At 42.9% G+C, this 25,443-nt stretch overlaps 1 protein-coding gene across 6 annotated transcripts in view; it reads right to left on the reverse strand.

The window, feature by feature from the left end:
• unc80 (unc-80 homolog (C. elegans)) overlaps positions 1 to 25,443 on the reverse strand; it is a 64,448-nt gene that overhangs the window by 9,000 nt on the left and 30,005 nt on the right. For 2 of the 6 annotated variants that reach the window (XM_013913169.1, XM_013913170.1), the window contains 39 exons: positions 22,926 to 23,032; positions 22,640 to 22,793; positions 19,862 to 20,034; positions 19,557 to 19,769; positions 19,338 to 19,473; positions 18,487 to 18,620; positions 18,226 to 18,403; positions 17,906 to 18,145; positions 17,377 to 17,474; positions 17,090 to 17,293; positions 16,880 to 16,987; positions 15,651 to 15,789; positions 15,341 to 15,522; positions 14,273 to 14,404; positions 13,780 to 13,812; positions 12,875 to 13,061; positions 11,066 to 11,197; positions 10,842 to 10,985; positions 10,653 to 10,753; positions 10,480 to 10,566; positions 10,210 to 10,393; positions 9,197 to 9,291; positions 8,936 to 9,025; positions 8,127 to 8,228; positions 7,862 to 8,042; positions 7,506 to 7,771; positions 7,247 to 7,381; positions 7,008 to 7,146; positions 6,686 to 6,782; positions 6,438 to 6,608; positions 6,262 to 6,354; positions 5,948 to 6,166; positions 3,419 to 3,649; positions 1,461 to 1,584; positions 1,233 to 1,358; positions 1,024 to 1,147; positions 715 to 921; positions 458 to 642; positions 202 to 367 (listed from right to left, as the gene is read on the reverse strand). In XM_013913169.1, coding sequence (XP_013768623.1) covers positions 202 to 367; positions 458 to 642; positions 715 to 921; positions 1,024 to 1,147; positions 1,233 to 1,358; positions 1,461 to 1,584; positions 3,419 to 3,649; positions 5,948 to 6,166; positions 6,262 to 6,354; positions 6,438 to 6,608; positions 6,686 to 6,782; positions 7,008 to 7,146; positions 7,247 to 7,381; positions 7,506 to 7,771; positions 7,862 to 8,042; positions 8,127 to 8,228; positions 8,936 to 9,025; positions 9,197 to 9,291; positions 10,210 to 10,393; positions 10,480 to 10,566; positions 10,653 to 10,753; positions 10,842 to 10,985; positions 11,066 to 11,197; positions 12,875 to 13,061; positions 13,780 to 13,812; positions 14,273 to 14,404; positions 15,341 to 15,522; positions 15,651 to 15,789; positions 16,880 to 16,987; positions 17,090 to 17,293; positions 17,377 to 17,474; positions 17,906 to 18,145; positions 18,226 to 18,403; positions 18,487 to 18,620; positions 19,338 to 19,473; positions 19,557 to 19,769; positions 19,862 to 20,034; positions 22,640 to 22,793; positions 22,926 to 23,032 — 5,817 coding nt within the window. The remainder of the gene's footprint in view (positions 1 to 201; positions 368 to 457; positions 643 to 714; positions 922 to 1,023; positions 1,148 to 1,232; positions 1,359 to 1,460; positions 1,585 to 3,418; positions 3,650 to 5,947; positions 6,167 to 6,261; positions 6,355 to 6,437; positions 6,609 to 6,685; positions 6,783 to 7,007; positions 7,147 to 7,246; positions 7,382 to 7,505; positions 7,772 to 7,861; positions 8,043 to 8,126; positions 8,229 to 8,935; positions 9,026 to 9,196; positions 9,292 to 10,209; positions 10,394 to 10,479; positions 10,567 to 10,652; positions 10,754 to 10,841; positions 10,986 to 11,065; positions 11,198 to 12,874; positions 13,062 to 13,779; positions 13,813 to 14,272; positions 14,405 to 15,340; positions 15,523 to 15,650; positions 15,790 to 16,879; positions 16,988 to 17,089; positions 17,294 to 17,376; positions 17,475 to 17,905; positions 18,146 to 18,225; positions 18,404 to 18,486; positions 18,621 to 19,337; positions 19,474 to 19,556; positions 19,770 to 19,861; positions 20,035 to 22,639; positions 22,794 to 22,925; positions 23,033 to 25,443) is intronic. The other 4 variants (XM_013913166.1, XM_013913167.1, XM_013913171.1 and 1 more) reach the window with 4 other exon arrangements.

Genomic DNA, 25,443 nt, shown 5'->3' on the forward strand with positions numbered 1-25,443 from the left:
AAAACATACTCATGTTCCATTAAGAAATTAAACATACAAACATACACAGCAATCATCTCCTGTCAGATTATATCAGGGTATTTGGACTGCAGTATGTTGTACGTCAGTATGTGTGTGACGAGAAGCCAAAAAACACTAGATGGATAAAATGGGATTTTTAGATGAACTGTTCCTTTAATTTTTTAGTATGTAGCTCCTGACCCGAGCCGCTGTGCACAGCCTCTTTGAGGATCTTGAGCTCATTGTTGAACTCTGCAAACAGTGAGCTCTTGCAGAGAGGTCGTGGGATGAAGCGCCGCTCCAGCTGATCAGCGATGTGGTGGCGCGCTGTGATCTCTTCCTGGGAATCGGCCGGCTGGGTCAGCAACTGGAAAAGTAAGATGGAGGAAAAGTGAGGAAGATGACAGCAAACTTTTCAGGAGTGCTGAAGGAGCAGGAGGCTCCTGAAGTCCCCTACCTTGCACTGTATAAAGGGTCTGAGCAGGACAAAAATAGGGATCCGGGTTCGGACGATAAAGTCGATGAAGTCCCAGAAGGCCAAGCCGCCCACCTTCCTCAGAGCCATCTCCTTCACCTGCAGGCTCAGCCGATACCACTGGTTCCCCAGCGAGCGCTCGAAGCAAACCAGCACCACCTTCAGAGCTGTGGAGGAAGGAGGATGAGAAGAGGAAGACAAAGCAAAGCTATAATATGTTCTCCCCTCTTCTATTGTACCTAAATAAGCAGCCTGGCTCGTGGACTCTGCTAATCCCTCCCTACGCAGATCTTTCCCAGGGTCACCCGGCGTGGAGCAGTGAGCCGGAGAGGCGTCAAGCATAAAGTTCTTGGTGCGGGATGTGGAGATGATACGAGGGGGAAGCAGGATGTTGATGACTGTCTGTAGGAGCAGGAAGACCTCCGGCTGCTCCAGGTGGGGGCTGTCTGCATCGAGAAAACAAAACAAAAGCAGGAAATACAAAAAACCCTGAGCAAGATGCTGATTGGCGTTTTAAGTCTCCTCCTCCAATCGCACCAATAAATCACCTTTGCTCCCGGAGCCTACAGTTAACACGAAGGGAATGAGCAGGTTGAGCAGCATCCCCTCCCGCCTTTCCTGATTGGTGAAAGGTGAGATCACGTGACTGAGGGGGAAGTCTTCCTTCAAGGCCTGCAGAGAAGCGCGAGGGAATTAGCATTAGCACGCGGAGCAGCTGCTTTATGAGTGGGTGTTTGATAGGGTCATCTCGCCATACCTGAATCTGCAGAGCAACCAATCGGACCACGGCGGTGCTAAAGGGCAGAGGCGGAGACAGGTAAGGGCTGAGGTGGAGGAGTGGCAGCCCGTCCGCCACACTGGAGGGGCCGACCACACCCATCACCTGACAACAGACCAGACAAACCACCCCACCAAAAAACTTAAGAAAATGCTAAAAAAAAAAAGAAAAACAACTTTGCTTTTCAACATCTTTGCAGTCCCATACCAGGTTGACGCAGACGTTGATAAGCGAGCGCAGGTGAGGCAGGAACGAGATGATCGGCTGTCGCTGCAAGGTCAGGCAGATCCCCTCGATCAGGCTACTGGCCGCCTCCCACTCCACCTGTCTCCTGGAGAACAAACAAGTACACACCACCACCCCCCGAAACCACATACAAGCACATTGTCATGAGTTTAAAAAAAAAAAGAGCTCACAGGGAAAAACAATTCTGCCCCTGAAGGGAGTTTGTTTGTTTGTAACCAATCTAGTGTCGACAGTTTTCAAGATATCACCTTCAAAGTTGGTAAAATGGTAGATATGGTACAACCTATATTAACCCTCTCAGGCTCGAATTAAGTTTCTGTTGCTAATGCACAAAAGAATACCTGCAGTGGTACTTCTGAGTAAAAAAACTCATAAAATATGTATGTGGGGTAATCTGCAACGCCTGCCTTGAGAGGGTTAACAACTATTTTTTATGGCCCGTCTTCAAACTTCACATCAACATACTAACCCTTGGGGGACATTAACACCCAAGGTCAAAGTTGACTTTGAAAAGAAACTTCAAGAAACCACATCAAGGAACATTTCAGATGAAAGTGCATGGAGAGAGCTGCACAACACACTCAATATTTTTTCATTATGATGCCCTACGATGGCACAATGTTGCCATAAAATTTCACAAAATGACACAGCATGAATACATATTCAAATCTCAAACTTTTAGAGCTCATAGAAGTCAAAGATTGCATCAAAGACAACAAATGTCGCAAAGCTCACAAACATAGCCAACTAAACACTGCAGCAACAGATCCGCCTCAGAGCAGTGTTACCTCTCAGCTAGCTGCCTCCAGTCTACAGTCAGGGAAGCTTTTCTGTACTCTTTATTACCAACATTTAAGCATTTATGTATATATGCAAATGGACCTCTGTGATAGTTTTACTCTTTCTACAGTTTTTTGCAGGATTGGACCACTGGAAAGGCGAGGATAATGAAAAGTTATGTGAAACGTGTGTTTGATTTTTTACTTTAGAGCAGTATTACCGCAATACTCAACATACTGCAAAACTTTAAAAACTACAATAGTATTGTATTGTGGGCTGTCTGGAGATTCCCACCTCTAGTAAATACCTGACCATATGAATAAGGACTTTCAGGAGACAAGTTCACTGAAGTCCCTGAAATATTTGGATGTGTGCGATCTCTGACGGCAGCAGATGTGAAGGCCTGATGTTTTGTCTATAGCTTCTCAAGTACAAGTAACATAATATTCTTTAAAGCAGTCTAAATCAGTAGAAGACGACACAATCACGATGAATTACTTTTACTGAAACATGCAGAGAAGTTGATTTCCAGCTCTTAAGACGAAATATTGCGGCTTTAGTGTTTGACTTGGTTTTTATGTAAGAAATTTATTTTATGAAATTTCTTGAAAATAGAGATTATAACTGATTATTGGTATCATTACACTGGTAATTCTAATCAGAATTGTGGAAAAATCTTAGCAAACAAAAGTTTAAATTAAAGCATTAAAAACTTTTTAAGATGCATCAAAATTTTAAAATCTGCATATAAAGAAAAAAGATTTTTGCATTGCAGCACATCTATAAGGGTGATGAAGAATTCGTTCTTCATTGTGAGCTAAATAAAGACTAAAAAGACAACATAACACCTATATGTTGCTTTCCATGGCCAAAGACTGGACACTGCAGGCATAGAGGAACGCTGCCACTGATCCATTGTTAGAACAAACATCGTCACACACTTTTATGCCATTACGCATTTAAACTCACAGACAGGAAAACACAGTCCACAGAAGCACTTACGGTACAGCACCCACGAAGGCAGCGCTACAGAGGACAGTGCCAAGAAGCCGTCTATTCACTGTACACACCACGGCAGCGGCACAGCACGATACACTCACAGGGAGACGGAGAAAGAAGAGGGATTGTGTTCAACAGACCTGCTGCATAAAGCCTGAGGGCGAGCGCACCTGAGCGTGGGCATCTTGTGGATCTTGTTGAACATGCGGTCCAGCCTCTTGAGGATGAGGATGAGGGCAGGCCGGACGGCCTCGGACGACCAGTCGGTGATGGGCAGCATCTCCATGATGTAACGCCGCAGCCCTCGGCTCTCCATGGTCAGGGTGTCGTAGGGCGCCAGCTTCAGCAGGGCGTGGGCGATCTCTGCCAGCCTGGGGGCAGAAACATTCATTCAGTTCAACTTACAAGTGCTTTTTAGGATACAGCTTTAATTAACTAAGGAATGTGAAGAAACAACTTTACTGACTTTATTCCCAAAATGTGTGTATTGTGTCAAAGAGATATCAACCGAAGTTGAATTAGGGCCGGTCTGCAATAGTGTATAACACTATGCATAAATGCATAGTACGTGTAAATATTAATTAATATCTTAAGAACAAACAATTGCCACAACAGCAAGAAGGAAAACAAGTTTGAAGTGCCTTAAGTTTCAAAATAAGAGCAAGTTAATTGTCCACTAGTCAATCGACTATAGATACCTACTGTGAGATTATTCTGTTATCATATGTTATCTTACACCTGTAGTTAAAATAGTTGAATTATGTTAACTGCTGTAGGTCATATATTATCATTTCGTTTAGATTGTGTGCTGTGTATGTAGTCTAGTCCTTATTATACTTTTGAGTTAAAAGAACATATTCACTTATTAGTTTATTAGATAAGTGTGCATCACTCTCCTTGATCTGCTGTGAATGTCTCATACTGTGTTCTTGACATGTTTTATTGCTGAATCATAAACAGAAGGAGACTTTGTGTCTAGAGCAGAGGAGCAATGAGCCGAGGTCATAACTGAGGCGCCGTAAGGGAGAAAGAATGTGAATGTTTGGGCTTTTACGACTAGGTGGGGGCCACTAGCGGCTATAAGAAGCTGAGTAACACGTCACCATTTCGAGACTTGCGGTGACCCTCTTCAGGCATGTCTCCCCATCATGATGGTCCTTATGCTCTTAAGTGTTGAATTGTATGGAAATAAAGTATTGTTGATTGAGCATAAATACACCGAGTACTGTCCTTCCTTCAGCCCAAAGATTCAAAGAATTGGGAGATTTCAACACTACGGAAGAGGATTAGGGCCACTGGAAAAAAAAAAAAGTGGGCATATCTTTTTTTCTTCTTTTCCAGAATTCTGAGAAAAAAGTCTGAGTTCTGAGATTAAAGTTAGAATTCTGAGAAAAAAATCAGAATGCAGTCAAAATTCTGACTTTTTTCTCAGAATGCTGTATTTTTCCCCCTCAGAATTCTGACTTCAATCTCACTTTAATTCTGACTTTAACCTCAGAATTCTGACTTTTTCACCAGAATAATTTTCCCTCAGAATTCTGACTTTAACCTCAGAATTCTGACTTTTTCATCAGAATAATTTTCCCTCAGAATTCTTACTTTAATCTCAGAATAAGACTCATAAGAAATGCTAAAAGCATTTTGTAATTTAAACACAACAAAGTAAAGCCTGTGTGTTATCCATCAAGTGCTGGATGTGTGAAAGAATGTAGGTGGTGAGAATTAATGAGTCATAACTTTCTGACTAAATCCGCTGATGCCCAGCAAATACTTAAAGTTACAGTTAGTAATTTTTATGTTATTTCACCAAAAAGCATTCTGTACTCCTAAATATATCTAGAATAGTTTGTAATTACATCTTCCAGCGAGCTGAAGCAGTCTCATATCAATAATGTAATAAAAGCATGAAGCAACGAGACAATAATGTCACAGTCATCTGAATAAAATCTCATCTTCTTTCTCCTCACCTCAAGCCTCATCTCCTGAACTGAAGTCGGAGCTCTAACACACAGAAACATGCACAAACATTCTTGTTTATTCCTAAGCTTGCTCCAATGACTACTGACCTCGTCTGACATGATGCACCTATCTCCAGACAGCTGACAACGAGTTGACTAAACATCAACAGCTGCCAAATAATGTTAGGCTGAAAATCCCATGTTCCCTCTGACAAGTAGTGTGATTACATTCTCACTCTGAATGAGAGTTTATCTAATACATTTCAACCAACAGTGTTAGATACACGTCAAAGAAAGTTTCACTGATAGAGGATAACAGTTTAGCATATCCTTAACAAGTCACCTCAGTACTGCTGGTCAGAAGTGAGCTTCACTGACTCATCGACTCATTTTGGACTCCCTTCACAAAGTTTTACAGCCTCCTTCAGAGTAAATGAAGCTGGATGCTTCTCAGTCTGCATTGACAGCTGAGGTAAACAGTGGAGTGACAGGGAAAAACTCCAGGGTGGATTTGAATTTGATCCAAACATTAGTGGAAACACAGATACTGAACTGTTTGTATTTCATCTCTCTTGGCTGACTGAAACATGTTTGTCCTATAGCAGCCACTGTAGTTAGGGTTATGCACTTGAATCTCAATGGGTAAGAAAACTAAATAATTTGACAAATTTACACACTGTAACTAAAATCAGCTGCCATTTCATCGCACACCTCATGTGGGACTTGATGTCCAGTAGCTCCAGAGCTGTGACCCGCGGCTCGCCTGCAACGTTCTGCAGGATTTTGAGCCGTGGCCCGCAGTGTTTGTAAAACTCGGTGCAGATGTTCAACAGGGACTCCCGTGGACGGCGGAACTCCTCCCTGGCAATGCGCTCGTCCAGCTCCTCCCTTGGCATGCCCTGGCCCTCCTCCAGCAGGTGAAGATTGTCCCTGACAATACAAAGATCTCCTCAGTCTTGGTTTTCAAACTCCCAAACTGCACTATAGTCATCTATTCTGAGACAGGTGAGAGTTAAAGTTCTGACCTGGTGTTGACCCCTCCGGACATGGCGTGATTAGCTGTAGTGCCGCCCTTGTGGCCCTGATCACAGCGAGACATCTGGGGAGCCGTCATGGGCCTGTGGACGATCAGATGACAACAACTAAGAGGAGCTAAAAGCAAATCTAGACTCAGTTGTGTCTGCATTGGTAAGAGACAAACCTTGTGAGGGTTTCAGAGCTGTAGAGCAGGGCCTGCAGAGACGTAGCTAGGGCAGCGATGGCCGCAATCTCATCTCTGGCAGCCGAAGCAGACTCCATCGTAACTGTGTTGCTCTTCAGTTTCTGGAGGTAGCAGGGAACCAAGGCCTCCAGCACCATCAGCATCTGGAGACTGGAGAGGGAAGCATGGATAGTATGAGGACAGAAAGCAACTGACAGAGAAAGACGCCTCGATGTTTTTATTGATACCTCCTGAAGGATTCGGGGGCATATGCAACCACAGTGACGCACAGCTTGATGGCCTCGCTGATAGAAAAGGTCAGGTCCTCATTACCATAACAGAAATCTGTGACATATACAGAGTACAGTCAAACTAGTCCAACAGTAATGTTAGACTAACAGTTGAATTTATGAGGCTTCCTTTACAGACTTATTTGAAATAAGAGGTTTAATGAATTTGGGCATCAGTCTGAGTTTCTGGACTTCTTTACCAAGCCTCTACTCTCCGACTAAATCCATATGTTGATACCTACGGCAGCTTTGTCTGGAGCCAGTAAAATTGACAGTTTACCCAGAGAGCGTAGAGGCTTCTCAGCTTTGACCAGCTCCAGAGCATCCAGGGCATCCTGGGTTTCACCTTCTAGAGAGACCAGCAGGTCGAACAGACACTGGGCCGAAACTCCTTTAGAAAGACCGGTACTGGTGCTGGTCTGAGATGGATAAGAAGAGAGAAATGCATCAAAGGAGACGAAGAACTCGCAGTGGTGCTGACCGACTGCAGATTCATTTGAATGAGTCCGAAAGTCTTACTGTGAACTCGAGCAGCGGAGCAACGCTGGCAAACAGCTGCAGGATAAAGGGTTTTCGATGGAGGATGTAAAACTGCCGGCAGCAAAACTCAATGCCCTGCCTCAGAAGAGGGTTGCTCTCGTAGTCTGCATAGACCTGTCACAGCAGAACAGGGAGAGGGGATGGGAAATGTAAATTACTGCGAAACTGGAATTCGGAGCCAACTGTTCTTCCTCCACTCACTGTCTAGGCTCAGTTAAGTGTGCACAGGTAAGCATACCTGCAGCATGGTTGGCAGCATCCACTGGTACCCGCTCAGGGAGAACAGATGGTTAAAGTGAACGGCGGTGTTGATGGCGGTCGCCGTGTACTGCCTCAGCAGGGAGCTGTCCTCGGGATGCAGCAGAAGGGCCCCGTTGAAGACGTTAAGGAACAGCATCATCTCATCGCCCCACGGGTACTCACTGGGCATGCCCAGAAACATTTCCTCCAGCAGTTTGATCCACAACACCTTGTGGAGAGTGTCCAAGCCAAACAGCTCTTTTCCTGGAAGGCGGAGCAAAGCAGGATTCATTACCCTAAAATAAACAGTAGGAGCTATACTCAAGTTTATTAAGCTGTTAGTCTTTTTCTCACCTTGAGGCTCATTAAAGAGGGAGAACTCTGCATCGATGGCGGTGCGGGGGAAGGAGGGCAGGCGAAGCAGGTCCTCCTGCAGCAGGGAGACGTGGGACTGCTTGTGCACAGCTGGCATGTGTTGTGTGAGGGAGATGAGGAAGAGGACTCGACCGACTTCTTCTAGTTTACGGGAAAACACCTGAAAACAAAAATTCAGACTATGATTTTCCTGATGCAGGACGCTGTTTAGGGGCTGATTTAATTTTCACATTTCCAACCTTACCTGTTTCTGGATGAGCTCCTGTCCTTTCTCAGGCAACATGTGGACCAGGTTGAGCTGAGGAGAGACTGACCTTCGGAACGGGTAGATGTCTCTAACATATGTCTGAAGGATAGAGAGAAAAATAATTACACTAAATATCTCTATGTTTAAAATGAAATTCAATGCCAGAGGTACAGTGGAACAGATGTGACTCAAAAGCACTGGTCTGACCTTTCTAATCTGCACAGAGCAAGACCGACCAACACCAACATACATATGAACTATTATGGATGATTAATGAAAATAGGTCTTGACTTGACTTCAGATAATTTAGTGCTTTTAAATAGTTGTTGCTTTTTTCAGTGAACAAAAAAACCCCTCTGTCATGGTCCTGGGCCATGTTGGCCCAGTATTCTTAGTTTTTGTGTGTTTTTTGTATTTTGTTCCCTATTTATGCCTTGGTTCCTAGGTTATTTAAAGTAAAGTAAAGTGTGCGTGTTAGTCCCCGTAGGGAAATAGTTCCTCTACATTTAACCCATTCACCCAGTGAAGCAGTGGGCAGCCACCAATGCAGCGCCCGGGGAGCAGTGTGTAGGGACGGTACCTTGCTCAGGGGTACCTCAGGGTAGCCATTCAGTGGAGTCGAACCACCGACCTTCCGATCATGGTGCCACCACTCTACCTACTGAGCTATCCCTGCCCACTATCCCTGCCCATTTAGTTAAGATGTTCCTTATTTGGTTACCTCCTGTGTGCCCCTGTGTATCTGTGAGCCCTCGTCTCTCCTTGTGTTTTATTCCATGTTTTCACTCTCAAAAAAAAGTTCCCACCTTTGAATAATGGATGAGGTTCCATCGTTTATCCATGAGGAAGTAGTGTGCCGATCTGGCCTCGGGAATGTTGAAAAATTCCAGACACTCCTGGTTGGAGAAAAAGGAGATGGCTGATTAGTTTACTCAGGCTGAATTACAATTTTAAATTTTATGCATTTAGCACACGCTCGCCCAGCATGATTTGAATTTAATTACAGTGATAAGCCTCCTCGGTCTTGCCTCACTGTGTGTGTGATTGACTGAGATGAGAGTTTTTACCTTTAGCAGGGCTTCAAACTGAGTGTCTTCGTGGACTGGTAGCTGGGTTGGGATGTCACATTCATTCTGCCCGTGCACCACCAGCGTTTTGGTTCCTGCAGCAACAAAATGCATGAAAATATTTACATTTTGTGACATATTGTTGATTTCTGTTATTGAACATTAAAATTAAAACAACAACAAAAAGAGTGACCATAAGGGTCTTTCTCTGTCAGTATGAGACTTGTTTGAATAAAGCTAGAGGCCAGAAACAGAAGTTTGCTTTTTGTCTTAGGAAAAAACGCTTTTTATACTTTTACCTTTTATCTTTGTTTTGTTTTAGAAATGCTGTTGGTATATAGCTGTGGAAATGCTCAAGTTGACTACCTTATCTCAGTGAATGAACCACTTCAGACTAGAATTGAGAAAAAAGGAATCTAATGATGGATATCAGGGTTCATAATGTCCCTTTTGTTAAAAAAAACATGGTTGTGATGTGTGTTTAGTAACCTGTTGTCTTGTAAAATGGTTGGGTGTGCTTGGGAAAAGAAAGACACATCCTGATATTACTGGGGTTAAACTACACCTTGCTACATTTGGCTGTTCCCTTATCAGTGGGGGCATCACCACAGCGGGTAACTCTCCATGTGTTGTTTTTGCAGATTTTTTGCCAAATACAACCTCAAAGTGAATTGGTGTCTCCGGCTGGTGCTGAACCTGCAGCCTCTCATTTGCCAAGAACCCACTTCACTATGTGGCCACCCCAGTAAAAATGCAACTTAATATTAAATAACACGGTGCTGATCAGACATTGTGGGTATCTCAGCTGGTCTATCGGTCCTACCTTGGTCTGTTTTGCCAGATCGGTGGACGGTCTAAACAAAGATCAAATACAGAGGTGGCACCTGTGCATCAAACACCCTCTGCACCACAAAGTCATCGTTTATAAAGTGCTCCACAAACTGGAGCGTCAGAGCTAACTGGTGGATTCTGGTGGAGAATGGTGGAGAATGTCTGCAGTATTTAGCACTCACCTGGCATTGATGCTGTGACCAGCAGTTTGACCTCACACTGCTCTTTCTTCATGGTCTGCTTCAGGTCTTTAAAGAAGAGCCCCTCCACGTAGCCGACCACCTCCCAGAGGAAGGTCAGCGTGGCCGAGATGGCGTCCATGCCCCATTCACAGGGAGTCCGCACAAAATACATGATCAGGCCCACCTTAAAGGAGGAGAAATGATGATGAGGAGAATAAACAGAACTGATGACAAATATAAAGGTACAGGTGAAGGTAGCTGGTGACCCACCAGGTAGTTAAAAAGGATGTGAGAGGTCTGGGCTGGCAGATCTCCAATGTTGAGCAGGAGCTTCCTAAGCATGTACATCAGCTCGTCCTGGTGCAAAAACCAAACAAATGGACAAACAATAAAAAACTCATTGCGAGTCTTTTTCCCACATCTGTCCGCAGGTGTTTGCCTACCTGTCTGTTGCTAACTGTCAGCTTTTCCAGGAAGTGGCGGAGAACGAGAGCTGGATCTTCAATGAGGCAGTTCCAGAGGATTTGCTGGGCAACAGCACTCACTGAGGAAACATTTTTGCATAAATAACCAAAAAAAAAAAATCACAAAAGTTTTGATGCAAATTCATTTTTTTGTGTAGTGACAGCTACCAGCCACGCCATCCTCTCTAACTTCGCCGTCTTCCATGAGGTGCACTATTGGTAGGACGGCAGCACAGATGCATGCTGGGAAGACAGCTTGAGGCGGCTGTAGCATGTGGTGAGTGGGTGTGTGTTCTGTTGTGTTTTCTTCATCTGGCAAAAAAAAAAAGAATTTGTAAAGAGCAAGTTTTATATAAAAAGTTTAAATTCATTTGTTTCTGACATTTTTCTACCTTCAGCACTGGCCAGCGAGCGGACAGACCATACAGAGCCCCGGCGGAAAGAGTAGTTCCTGTGGGAGTTGCTGGAGGCGCAGGATGGGCTGACAGACAGACGTCGTGATGCCAGGTTCACCACTTCTTCTGCTGGCAGGATCAATGCCAAACATAACCAGTAGAGGTACAGGGGGGAAAACAACATGCTATCAGGGTAAAGAGCTATGCAGAGTCAAAACACTGTGTGCTAATGTGGCAACCTGCAGGGCTGAAATATGAATCCAACAAGCAAGTGCCAAAGTTTGCAGTTCCTCTAATGAGCACATGAGGCTGAGTCCAAGTGTGAGTCAACCACTATAAGCACCCATGTTTAACATCTACATACTTAAAGCATTAAAAAGCATGTTTACAGTATTGTGCAAAAAATGCTTTTGGGCTCTGAGAATAGTTTTACCCTTCGTAAAAACACAGTTTTGACTTTACGAATCATCTTTACGAATGTAGCTTAGTAACCAAGCGTGCTCATGTTAGCACTCCCCCTTTCATCTAAATATGGTCACTTCTGGCTTTCAAAACTATTACGGCTGTATAAAAGGTGGAAAACGTGGATGTGGCCATCATTACATTACCCACTGGTTTTGGAGCTTAAATGTTAGTGTGTTATAGCCATATTGTTTTTCTTGGAGTGCCAACTTATCAGCTGCATCCCTAAACTGTATGGGTGCAACTCAGTATTTCACTCATCAAAACTGAAGCACAAACCATCAGGATGGTCTGTAGAAAGCTGGAGTATTACTCAGATAATCCATTAAAAATGCTCTAAAAGGCACTGAAAGCACACAAATCATAAAGAGGTTTAGTCTAATGGCTTGAAGTAGTGGACGAGACCTAGCAGCTGCCATCTACCTATATTGGACACCTGTCAGTTAACCATAGACAGTACAAATCATCAACTCAGCTTCTGGGTCAGAACAATAACACCAGTGCAGAAGTGCCTTAAACCTGCATTCTGTCTGAAGGCCGCCAGTCAGTGATAGCGGTGACGTGGGTTTTGCAGACACATGACCTAGAGGTTGGTCTCCAACCAAAAAATGCTGGGAAAACAATTGCTTAACCTTGAGTCACACAGGCCTACTTACCAGAGAGCAACCCCACTGGCAACCACTGGTTGCTAGGAAAAAATACGCAGTTGCAAACCGAAATACAAAGACTTCCTTGTGATTAATATGGTCGCTAACATATTGCTGCAGAATAACAATCTTTTATAGACTGTGCTTTCTGAGCTGTAGTAAAACTGAAAAGTCCAATGAAACCTGGAATGGAGGCTGTTCGCCTTCAAAGCAAAAGTTGTGCCCTTTAAAACATGTTGGTTGTAGTACTAAGGTACAGCTTTTACTTTGAAGGCAAACTTTATTCATTCGTCATTCGTTGTACTACTGCTCAGCTAGTAGTTAACAAGTACTTGCAGAGAAACATCAAAAACTACAGGCAACTGTGGCAACCAAAGCATTCACAAGGAGGTTTTAGGTGCAGCACCTTCTTTGAATTCGATTTCACATTTCTCTGCATTTCTTGAGTAATGTGCACATGACGTCACATTGCCAACCAGTTTTTAAGATGGAGAAAAGGGATAATCAATCCAAAAGGCTAACACAGTTTTTGCACCAGTCTGCAGAAAGCTTTTTAATGCTGTTAACACAAGAGGGTCGACTCTGTTTTGAAATAACTCTCATTTGGCCACTGGAGGAACTTCTGTGCTCGCTGTTTTCCACCTCTCGAGGTTTTTCTTGTATAAAACACAAGTGCTCATACGCCTGGCGGCCCCACCTTCCTCCTCTTGCTCGGGTGGAGGGCTGCATGTGGGTTCGTAGCAGGCCTCCTGAGCCACAGGGATGGCTGTGATGATGCTGGCCTCGCGGCCCAGACGCCGCTTCTCCTCCTCCTGCTGCAGGTTCTTGAGGATGTGCTCGGCTCGCTGGTGGGAGCGCGACACCGCCCGCGCAGAGAAGGATTTCTAAAAAGGAGGGGGCGAGGATCAAATAGCACAGAGGTAGAGCAGCGGGTGTAGAAATTGTAGGAGGTTCAGAATCGGGGGCAGGGGGCGGGGGGAATGCACAAATTAGCACTTTAAATCTTTCAGGAATGTGTGTGCACAGCTACAATAGGCTTCTGAGGAGCAACTGGACAACACATTAATACAGTAACTCTCCTCCAGCACACCGATCTCATGCTCTAAAATGCCGTCCTGAGCATTATGAAGCACGCTGCAGTGTAGACGTATAGAATAGGAGCAATTTCAATCACGATAAACAATAAATGTGTTCAGACTGGAAGATGGAGAATTTACTGTATCTTGTGCACAGTAATTGCCTCACAGCATTCGCACAAACAAATCTAAAACAGCCATGATATGAAAAACAAACACAGCAAAGTCATTCTCATCCAATGACCATGCATCAACAGCACGACACACACAACATGTCTGTATGCCCGATGCATGCTGTTATTTTCTCCTTAACAATCAAAGCATGTGCCGGAAGACTCTTTTTAAATATGTGGATTGTGTGTGTCCCTGATCAAGATGCAACTATCCAAGATGACCCATGAAACCGCCCCCCAGCTTCTGGTCCGTGATGAAAAACCTAAAAGGTCGCTTCCCCTTCTGTCTTTAATGGTCTGAGGTAACAAGATGCATCAGCAGCACAAACACCCGGACAGAAATACCAACTTACTATGGCATGGACTGACTGAATTAATGTGGGGTACTAAAAACAAAGACAGTCGATTAAATTATAGAACATGTGCTCGCTCATTAAAATCTCATATTTCTATTCATGCTTTATGAAAAAAAATATTTAAAAAAGACAAGAAATTAAAAGGAGGCACCAAGAAATCTGTGTTCACACATTTTTCTTATATTTGCAGATTTCTTGGTGCAGTTTTCCACATTAAACTTGCAGCAATAACAAATGTAATATTCAAAGCAGTAAGAGTGTGCATCTTTTGTTTTTTGGTGGATTGTGGAGTTAAGTGGGATTAAAAAATAGTTAAATTATAAACTGGCCTATTTTTACAGGGTTCACAAGCTTAGGAAAACTCTCACTGAACTCCAGTGGTGTTTAAAAAACCTTCTCTGTCACTTTAATTAAAAAGATAAACTCTAAAAGCTGTTTCTGATAGTAATACAAGTAGATTTGTGCCTTTTAGAATAGGGCTCAAACTTACAGACTGGTCTTCGTTGATTGGATCCTGGACGCTGCCAGTGTTCTGGGGCACCCAGGGAGGGTCAAATATGGGGACACAGGGCATGCCCAGTATTGGAGAAGGGAGAGTGAAGTTAATGCTGGGTGGAGGGATCTGAAAGAGAAGTACACCAAATTTAGTAAACACAGTGAATGCCCTTCTGCGCTCTCTCTTTTGTGGACGCTAAAAATGCAAACAATCTATTCCAATTTGTTCATGTAAATGGAGAGTCCTCGTCACATTAAGGTTAAGTATGGGGTTCCACAGGGTTCTGTGCTAGGACCACTTCTGTTTACATTATACATGCTTCCCTTAGGGAGTATCATCAGAAGGCATAACATACATTTTCATCGCTATGCAGATGACACCAAACTTCCTATCAATGAATCCAGATAACACATCCATAGTTAGCTAAACTATGAGAATGTCTTAAAGACTTCTAATCTTCTGCTTCTAAAGTTAGCTAAAACGGAGGTTACTGTACTCAGCCCTGAAAATATTAGAAATGTGGTATCTAACCAGATGTTTACTCTGGATGGCTTTACCGTGGCTTTACCTTGGAGTTGTTTATATGGATATGTGGATATGTTCTTCAGTGCACATTTTAAATAAACACACATGACTGCTTTCTTATATTTGCACATCATCTTAACATCCTGTCTCACGGTGATGCTGAAAAACTTGGACTACTGTAATTCATTATAAACAGGATGTCCTAAAACTCCCTGAAAAGTCTTCAGTATATCTAAAACATTGCAGCAACAGTACTGACAGGGACTAGAATGAGAGAGCACATTTCTCTTATATATACTATAATCTCTGTCTTTCTTTCACATCATGTCTTTTATCCTGTCTTTGTCCCCTCACCCCCAACCAGTCACAGAAGATGGTTGCCTTTCCCTGAGCCTGGCTCGGCTGGAGGTTTTTTCCTCTTTAAAGGGAGATCTTCTTGGACATTGGTTGATTGGGATATTACCTTAAAAATATAAAGGGTCTTGAGGTTTTAGTGATTTGGTGCTTTATAAATAAAACTGAACTCAGCTGAACTACCTTAAAGATCTGCTGGGCTCCTTCCTCCATGCGAGGCCACACTTGGTAGCGAAAACGCCACAGAGTGTAAAACTTCAGGATGGAGTTAATGCGCTGGCAGGCCTCAGGGTGCTGGAACTCTGCCATCATCATTTCGGTCACTGCATCAGGGACCTTTACGGCGCACAGGAGGAACAAGGCAGCTGGAAGGGGGCAGATAAAAAGGGCAGGAAAGAAAAAGGTGAAACATGGTTGAGGGCAAAAGCGTTCGTGAACGTTGAAGGGCACAGCGACCTAAGAGGGGACCACCACAGCTCAGTGATGAGCTCACCAGCAGCGGCTGCCATATGTTCATCCACACTGAGTAGGAGTTCCCAGGCTGCGGGCTGGATGTCTCCGTACATGTCGTCAGTCAAGATAGGAGCTGCTTTGATCAGCAGTGAAAGAGGAGCTGGTGACAAACTCATCACCTATGAGAAAACAAACATTTAAGATGAAAGTGCAAAGCTGCAAAATGATCTATAATCTCTTTGCTAAGGTAGTAATAAGACACTTTATCTTTGACTTAACATCACCCACAGTGTATACAAACTGAAAAAGGTGCAAGCAGTCCCTTTCAGAGCTGCAACACAATTAGAAAACTTTTATTTCCTTTTTTTGGACCCATTTTTTGCTTTCAGAACTGCCTCAGTAGTTCATGCTGGAAGCATTTCTCACAGATTTTGACACATAACATCTGTTAAACCTCTGATAAACTGTTAAAACAACAGTTTAGCCTTCATGCTGTTTTTGCCATGTTCTGATCCTACCATCTGAACGTTGCATGAAAAATCAAGACTCACTGGACCTGTCAACATTTTTTCCAGTCTTCTATTGCCCAAATCTTGGTAGCTTTTATGAATTATAGCCTCGGTTTTCCTGTTCTTATTTCACAGGAATGGCACCCGGTGTGGTCTTCTGCTGGTGCTTCTGTATAGCTTGCAGGCAATTTCTGTGCCACTGGTAGTATATTTTACAATTCTGCAAATTGTATTTTGGCAGCAGTTTCCGAAATACTCAGACCAACCACTGTGTCACATTCAAAGTCACTTAAATCAATTTTCACCTCAACTCTGATGCTTTGTTTTAACTTCAGTAGGTTGTCTTCACCACAACTACAGAACTAAATGATTTGAATTGCTGCCATATGATTGGCTGATGTGATATTTGCTTTAGAAAGCAGTTGCTTGAACAGATATTACACCTTTGTAAAATCATTAATAGAAATCTCTAGGCCAGACGTTCCTCTAATGGCCAGACTCCCATGTTAAATAAACAACTTTGCATGATCAACCACACTTGCAGCCTGATACAAAAATGATTGTCTGTCTGAGTAGCTTCTTTCTGCACAACTGTTTTTTCTTTTTAAAATTCATTAATCTCAATGCTGGTTAAAGCTTAAAGCTGGGGTGCGGTCTCCTTTATTGACAGCACGGGCAGCTCTGATTCCAGTCTGAGAACGTGGTGCACATCAGGTAGGAAGTGATAATTATAAAAATAACAAGAAAAACAGAAATTCACCTGATTGCGGATGTACTTGAGCATGCCTGTATCCTTCTTCCCTTCTGTGTTGGAGTCAGTGGGTCTTCTCTTCATGGACGGGGTCCTCAGACAAGACTTGTCTGAACACTGATGGGAAATAGTACTTTAGAAAGTGGCGAAGATTTTAAAAAACTAACAAAACACACATATTTAGGTTATTCATCCAGAAGAACAGCCTGTCAATTCCACCTCTTTGTTTTTCTTCACACGTCCTCCGATGTTACCAGAGGAGGCGCTGTCCTCCCTCAGGCTGTCCACCGTCTCCCCGTACACGAGCTTGATGGCACGGACCAGACGGGCGCAGGAGCGGCTGTGGTGTTGGTAGCAGCGTGGGTGGCAGAAGTCTATGTGGGTACAGATGAAACTCTGCTGGTTGCACAGCAGGATCATAATCTGTGCCGAGAGAGAGCAGAGAGGAGGTCAGTATGCGGGAAGGTACACACAGCTTTCCTCCCCGCGTGTACCGACAGACTTACGTGAAGCCAGGACATGTTGCGGTGGTAGTTGTCCTCTGTTCCTCCTGAGCTCTGACCTTCTGGCTCGATGCTGGGTTCACTGGTGCTGAAGGGACTGCCTGCAATGTTAAACAAGAACAAACAACCCCATACAGGACGCTGATAATTGTCCACTTATTTCACGATGGAGAACAGTTTCTTTTCCCTGTGCAGAATACTTATAGTGTTTTTTTCACTCTCTAACAGGATCTGGCAAAAACAATACTGCAAAAGTAAACTAATGTTAACATACACTGTAAATAAGTCTTTAACTTAACACATTTTCCCCTATATATTTTACAGAATTCTCCTGTTATTTTAAAGTACATGAAATACCAATGATATGAGAAAAAATCGACTGTTAATTGGCAGGTCTGATGTAAAATAACATGAAAAACCTGTAACTGTGTTTTACAGTTTTTATTTTTTACAGTGTACTGTCATTTCCTTTGAATATTACACAATAATAAATGAAATTATGTTCTTTCCAGGAGTTTCAGTTACATCATACCGATGTCAGTAACTGTGTCCCTGCTCTGCGTTTGTGACAGCAGGCCTTCTTCGTTCTCAGACTCAGAGTCCTGCCGAGACAGCTTGGTGCTCTTCAGACTCCCCGCTCTGCGTATCGAAGACAGCGAGCCAACCTTCTTCACACGAAAACTGCGGGCTCCTTTGATCTGAAGCAGGCGCGAGCCTCCGATACGAATCTTCCGCACTGGTGCTGGAGAGCAGGGGAGTGGGGAGAGATTGTCTACAATCAACAATGAGCAGTGAGTAAATACGGAGCGGTAATCAGCTGCGTTAACCAATCTGGATGACACCGAGTCTCACCCTGAGCCTCCTGGGTCTTCTTATCATCACAGGTGGTGTCAGACTTCAGAGTGTGGCTGCTGCTGTTGAGGGAATCGTGCCCGTCTTCGTCGTCGAGGATGCCCGCAAAGCTGATCTTCCTCTCGTAGCGATGGCGGCCGAGCTCTGGGTCCAGACGCAGGCGGCAGCTGTCTAGATCCTGCAGACAAAATAAGTAGAAATCAAATTCTCATCGCTATTCACATCAGATTTACCTTTTTGGATTTTGATTTCACTACTGACCACAAGCGGTTCGGTGCGCGGTCGTGGTAAGCAGGGGAAGGTCTCTCGCAGGAAAGTGGTGATCTCCAACAACAGCTGGCAAGCGGCCATCTTCAGTGCGAAGGGGCAGCCACATTTTGTAGGATTGACCGTGTCTTTGGAGTCAGAACAGATAAGATAAAATATCTAAATGTGGCTAGAACATCTTTTTTGTTCTGACAACCTAAAAGTTGTAGAAACTAAATTTTAATTTAAGATTTTTTTTTCAAAGTACACACAATAAAACGCACAATACTGTGATCTTATTACTTTCATGCAGCATGTTTTTAAGTGTGACATCAACAGCTTGGCAAGTGCAGACTTTTTATTTTCCAATTTGAGTGGACGTTCATGCGAAATCATCTTCTTCTGATTAATTCAACACCACACAAATGCACAATGAGGTGCACCTGATGATCTAAAGCTGCAAATGGACCATTATGAGGTAAATATTTTTAATGATGATACAAGTTATCATTAAAAAAACCTCATTTATTTAACATCCTATTGTCCAATCCCTTACATAGGGAAACAGATGAAAATGTAGAATTCAAGTCATGAGAAAACAAATGAATGAGAGTAATGGTTTGAGTTTTTATGTGCTTCTTATTTGGAGGACTGCATTGGTTTGCAGGCCTCAGCAATGTGATTTCTGCCATGCAGTAGCTGACACCACTCAGACAAGCTAAAACAGCAGCAAGGCCTTTTTGGGTCACCACGTCTCATGAGACGCTACATCTGTGTTATATCTGCACAGCACGATAGAGACGATCTGGCCGAGTGGAAACCTGTAAATAGAAGAAAAACAAGTAACAGACACTGTTTTGACTCACTGTCATCTAAATAGTCTTCTTCCTCGTCTTCTTTCCTCATCCTGCGTTTGGTCTCTTCATCGTAAATATAACCCAGGATGTTGGCGGGGCTCTCACTGTCCGAGTGGCAGAGTTCGCTGAGCCTCGTGCCAATCGCCTGAGCAGATTTAACACGTTTACAGTTAATGAAGCCTTTTTATAAACTGTAACCATAAACAATCTTCGACACATTTAACTCACGTCTCCCCACTGGCAGAAATGCTTAGCAGCGTTCCACTGGAGCTTCTGGTTTCTTTTATTGCCCACAATAGGCGATCGGCCCCTGGACAGCCCTCTCTTGGTGATGTTTACGTGGTGGCCCTTCATCCATTCGGGCCAGTTGCCACGATTACACCGGTGGACAAATCTGGCACATTCCAGGAAAAGGGAGGCCCTGGCCACAACTGGGGCTTCCTAGAAGAACAGAGAAATAAATAGGTGATAGCCTTTGAAAGCTAACAGCGACATCTTTACTCTTTCATTATTTTCTCCAAAGTGAAACGCACGAGGTCCAGAGCAGCGGCGAGGATGGAGGCATCTGGTATGGTTCCCGGCTCGCAGCAGTTCAGGAGAAACTGGAAGCGTTTCATACCCTGTCGGATGGCGCCCAGATTCACTACATTCTTGTTCTTCATGGCCTCCTGGCTGGCTGCGAGACGCTCCTGGAAACCGTGAGGTCCTGAAGGACAGCGTGAGGACCACAAGGGAAGAGGTATAACAAAAGCCGTTTGAAGAAGAGTTCTCGTTATAGACTCGCTTGTTTGCACAATAAAGGTTAGACATAGAAATTGCATGAAGCAACATCACCATCCAGGACATTTAACAAATAGCACTGAGCTGACAGATGAAGCTGAGTGAGAGATGACACACAGCCATCGGCAGGGGTTACACCTGAATTTTCAATCGTATAAGAATAGTCACAAAAAACAAGATGAATTTAAGGGCCAAAGATATTTTCAGGCACTTTTCTCCGGCATCTTTCTAAAAGGACCTACAAATCTCATTGAAATGTCAGGCGTAACCACAGCCGCACAGAGGAAAGCTGTATGTGGCCCATTGTGTTTAATCACCAACACTCCAGCACTGGAAATACCACCAGACGTCACCACAGAAGAGACGGAGAGAGCACTGACAGCGTCATGCTTGACGTAGCACAGAGACACGCTCCACAGCAGAAAGATGGTTTCATAGACATGAGTTGTTGTGAGACACCGCCCGTCCTCTTTTTTCACCTTTGGGTGAAAAAGCAGAGGAGAGGAACCAATGCTGGACAGAACAGGACGTGCACAGTTGGAGAGAAGGGAATGTAGACCTATCGGGATAAATGAAATGCTTTAAATTTCTTATTATTATAGAGCTAAAACTGTCTTTGGAAGTAAGAAGTTTGGTTTCAGCACATATAAATGTCTGGCTTTAGGGTTTTTGTGGCAAATCACAGACACAACTTTTCACAGCTTTTGCTCAGACATTGTTCAGAAATCTACAATGTCATGAGTAGACATATATCCGAATGTAATTATAATATTTATTTTAAGCTAGTTGCTAGCTATATTGTATTTTATTTTACTGAGATACCATTTTTTACAATGTGTTAGAGTATTGTGAAAAAAGTCTTGAGTCATCCCTCGTTTCTTTATGTCTTGCTAGGAAAATGGGAAATAAATGAAGTGATTTATTGGAACTTTTAAAGGAAGGACATTCAGAGCTCTTCTCTGGATGTTGGTCGGTCCGGGTTCTGGACCATGATCCAAGACGTTTCACTGTGTGTTTTTCTATTCAGGTATGTTGCTGCATTGGTAGCGCGCTTGGAATCATTGTCATGCTTAAAAATTGTCCTTTGTCAGGTTTTTAATGAATTTTTTCTTAGTTTTTAGTTATATATTTATCTGCTGTAGATTTTTCATCCATTTGTCCAGTTTCCTCAATTTTTTTAAGGACACACTGCACACCATGCTGAGATATGTAATGTTTTCAGCTAATAGCTCTTTGGGAATCACCTTGTTGGTACAAAAATACTATTTTAAGCCTGTCAAACTTTGCTCTGGCATTTTCAAAGATTCAACTTGTTTCCGTTTGTACATGGGACAAATTACATATTTTGGGACAGGCTGTTAGTAACAAAGTGACTAAAGATACAATTTAAAATTGGTTCTTTGCTAAATTGTCTATTATATGTAGACACAACACTGGTTTATCCCTTGAGCTAGGTTTCTTTTTTATACTTGAATGACTCATCACATCTGTGTGGTCAGTGTTAAGTGTCTTAACAAACAAAAACATTCCTGTGAAAATGATCAGGTACAAGGACTGGACTGAAAAGGAGTGAAAAGCAGCCAATGTCCAAAGAAACAATTTGAAAGACCTTCAGAGACCCTGGAGACCTATTGCTTTAATAGTCTGGCTACTTGGAAGCAAAATATAAAAGAAATAAAGGATGACTCAAGACGTTTGCATAAAGCTACATATTAGTTGTGTTTAAGGTAATTTTTCCATGCTGTAAAGGAACAAAGAAATCTCTTAGCTGTTGGATAGTCTGATGTTTTTTGTTTATAGCAATTACAAAAATGACTTTCAAAGGGCTGTTCAAGCAATCAAAAAGTGTTAATTCACTAGCATGAAAAAGTAGAGGCAGCAAAGGCATCCTGAACTGTAGTCAGTAGTATAGGGGGAAATGAGGCCAGTGATTCATATCATGTAACTCTAGAGAACTTTTGGCTGATCTTTTTGGCATATGCCTTTGACTCATCAACAGTACAAAAGAGAGACACAAGTACCTTCAGGGTGTGAAAAGCAGAGCCGGTGTGAAAACTGCACACTGCATTCTTTTAAGGGGGCGATCCTTACAGCCACAGAAGATTAAGTGTCCTATAGAAGCAGCTGTCTGCCTCTGACCTCGGTAAACGTCGCCAAGTTTATCAGTGAGAAAATAGTGAGAAAATAAAACATCGAGTCCATTTCCCCTTCCCCTGTTGTTTTATATTAGCTTTAGTTTTGGGGGGGTTTTTTTGGCAGGCCTTCCAGAAAATGATCACTTTGAATTGACACTGATGGGTTGAAAATTCACCCATCTGGATTAAAAGAGCGTAGCAGGCAGCTATCTGGCAAGGCTGACATGGAGAATGGTGGACGGCAGCACTGTCAAAAGACCACGACTTGCGAGGCCAAACAAAACACGACACCACCAGCGACAAACAGAGGCGAGGACAGAAGAAGAGAGGAACAGACAAAGAACGATGGGGGCATGGGGTGGGCGAGGGGGGCACCCCAGGGTGGGGGGGGTCTACCATCTTTCTCTTCTGTGTGGTGAAGCTTGGATGGATTCCTCCTGCCAGACCTCCATTTACCGAGCCGCTTGAAGAAATTCTCCTCCTCGTCCCTGCCGTACTCCGGCCCTACAGCGCCACCTTCAGACAGCTTCACTGCACTAGTGAACTTCACCTAAACACACATAAACACATCCGCGCATATCAGCTGCAACGTAGACCAAATCAAACCTCTGTTTGCTCAAAAGGACGGCTGATTAGAAAAGCTGCGACACACTATGGTGGCTTTCAGTGGCGGCGAGCTGACCTTTGAACTCTGACGTATGAAGGAGAGCCGATCCACCGAGCTGATATCCAGCAAGTCCTCGACGCCGTCAGTCAGTCCAGAGAGAGAGGAGCGCTTCAACCAGTTCCCTGAAAACACACAAATAAAAAAACACTGACATGAACATCATCATGTATGGTAATAAAGAGGTAAATCTATAAATCGGGTAACTACACTGGGATTATGTATGCATGCACACCAATGGGTAGAACAGGGAACGATGCAAGGGCATTCACTCAATGTTACTGCACAGACACACACATTCAGGGTGTATAAAGATTCACAGAGATTCACAAAGATTCACAGAGTCATTCAAAGAAGTTACAGAAGAAGGACACTGAAACTAAACTGACCTTCCTGCTTGCTTTTAGCTGTGTTTGCAAATGCACTTTTATGATATGTTCAAAGAAGGAGGTGCCATGTGAATATGGTATATAGACAATTTTCATAATAAATAGAAGGGAAGTATAATTACTACGCTACCCTTAACTAAATGAAAACCTACAAACACTTATAAATAGCCAATACTGCACTAGGGAGGAAATTTGCAAATAAAAGCTTAAAACTAAACCAATTTTCTCTGCTAAGCTAAAGTTAGGGTCTGGTTGTGTTTTATATTTTTATTTAATCAGCCAATCACATTTCAGCAATTTAGTGGATTTACCATTTATGTAACTTCAAATGTGGCATGGTTGTTGGTGTCAGATGGGCTCTTCTGAGGTTTTCAGAAACAGCCAATCTGCTGGGATTTACAGAGAATGGTCTGGAATGGTCTCAGCAGTGCATTGGGTGAAATCGTCTTATTGATTCAGAGGTCAGAGGTGAATGTGACCAGACTCCTTCTAGCTGATAGGAAGGCAACAGCAACTTAACTAAAAAAAAACTTGTTACAACTACTGTATGCAGATGAGCATCTCAACTGTAGCAGAAGACCACACCTGGTGCCACTCCTGCCAGCTGAGAACAGGAAACTGAAGCTACCATTTACTGGCTCAACAAAATTGGACAATAGAAAATTGGAAAAATGATTCTTGGTCTGGTGAGTCACAATTTCTGCTGCAACATTTGGACAGCTGGGTCAGAATTTGGTGTAAACAGCATGAAATAATGCCTTGTATGAATGGTTCAGACTGATGACAGTGGTGTAAGCATCTGGGGGGAATTTTATTTGCACACCTTGGCCTCCTTTGTACCAACTGAGCAACATTTAAACACCAAAGTGTCAGGGTTAGTGTTGAACACAGTGTACCCATCTTCTGATGGCATCTTCTAGCAGGATAACACACCATGTCCGAAAACTCAAATTATCTCAAACATCTCAAACTATAATGATGCGTTGATTTAACCTTTTTTTCATGCTCACACATTGTTATATAAGAATGAATTTCAAATATTACAGACCTCAAAAAGTATGAAAAAAAATTGTTATGCTCTGTCCTATCTCTGGTAGGTGTAGCTTGAGTTGTGTTGGTATATTGTTTTGGTTAATTTAAGCTAGAAACAGCCTGCTTGATCTTAAGTAGGGGAGACCAGTGAACATCTCATTTCTACCTGTGTAAATAAGTTTAATTGCACATTTAAAATATACATATTTTTATATATTTATATCTTAAGATAAGAAAAAGAAGTGCAATTTCAACGGTATGTCTCAGTTTTTCTACGTGATAAACAAATACTGTTGTAGTAAATCAAAGAAAATTGACAGCATGACTTTGTGGGTTTAAATTGTAAGAAATAAAGTGTGAAATTACAGCTCATTGTTCAGACTGTGCTGTAATTAAACAGAATTTCTTTTTTGTTTCATTGTTAAAAATATAAAAAGAAAAAAAGAAATTTCTAAAGCAAATAGTAAAAAAAAAAACCAGGAACTTTCCATCATTTATTTTTTTAATCTACAAGTTAGTTACTTTGGTATAGCATGAATGAAGTTATTATCAGTAAAAATAAAGCTGTAAAACTTATGACAACACAGTTAAAAGTCCAAAATCTACGCCATCCCTCACGTTTTCCAAAGCCGTCCAATGAGGCTGGATTAAAGTGGTTGCTGAGCTGATTCTGGCCCCTGGGCCTTATGTTGCAAAAATACAAACTTAGTCTATCATCACCCTACACATGATCCCTAGGTTTTAATTTTCTTCATTTAAGGGTGAAGCTTATTTGCTTAGAGCAACGCGTGCTAAATAAGCATGTACTCTCTTCATTTAAATCAGTTTTTTTTCCACAGGTCTGCAAACATGCTAGGGGGTTGGGATGATCAACACAACACAGACATGGTACGGATACAGTATGAAGATGGTTCCACATCGACATACGTAGGACAGAGAGAGTGAGCGGTAGGCGAACAGTCCTGCGGCATGCTATGGCACAAAAAGGAGCACAAAACAGACCAAAGAGATGAAGTGACTTGGCCTCGGGGCAGGCAGTGCCACAATGTTGAACACATAAAACACATTATGTTAGAGGGGATTTCAAGGTAAGAGCAAATGCAATGAGATATGGT

The sequence above is a fragment of the Pundamilia nyererei genome, unplaced genomic scaffold (genome assembly GCF_000239375.1).
Source record: "Pundamilia nyererei isolate P.nyererei 1_Seehausen unplaced genomic scaffold, PunNye1.0 scaffold00118, whole genome shotgun sequence".
Taxonomy (NCBI): domain Eukaryota; kingdom Metazoa; phylum Chordata; class Actinopteri; order Cichliformes; family Cichlidae; genus Pundamilia; species Pundamilia nyererei.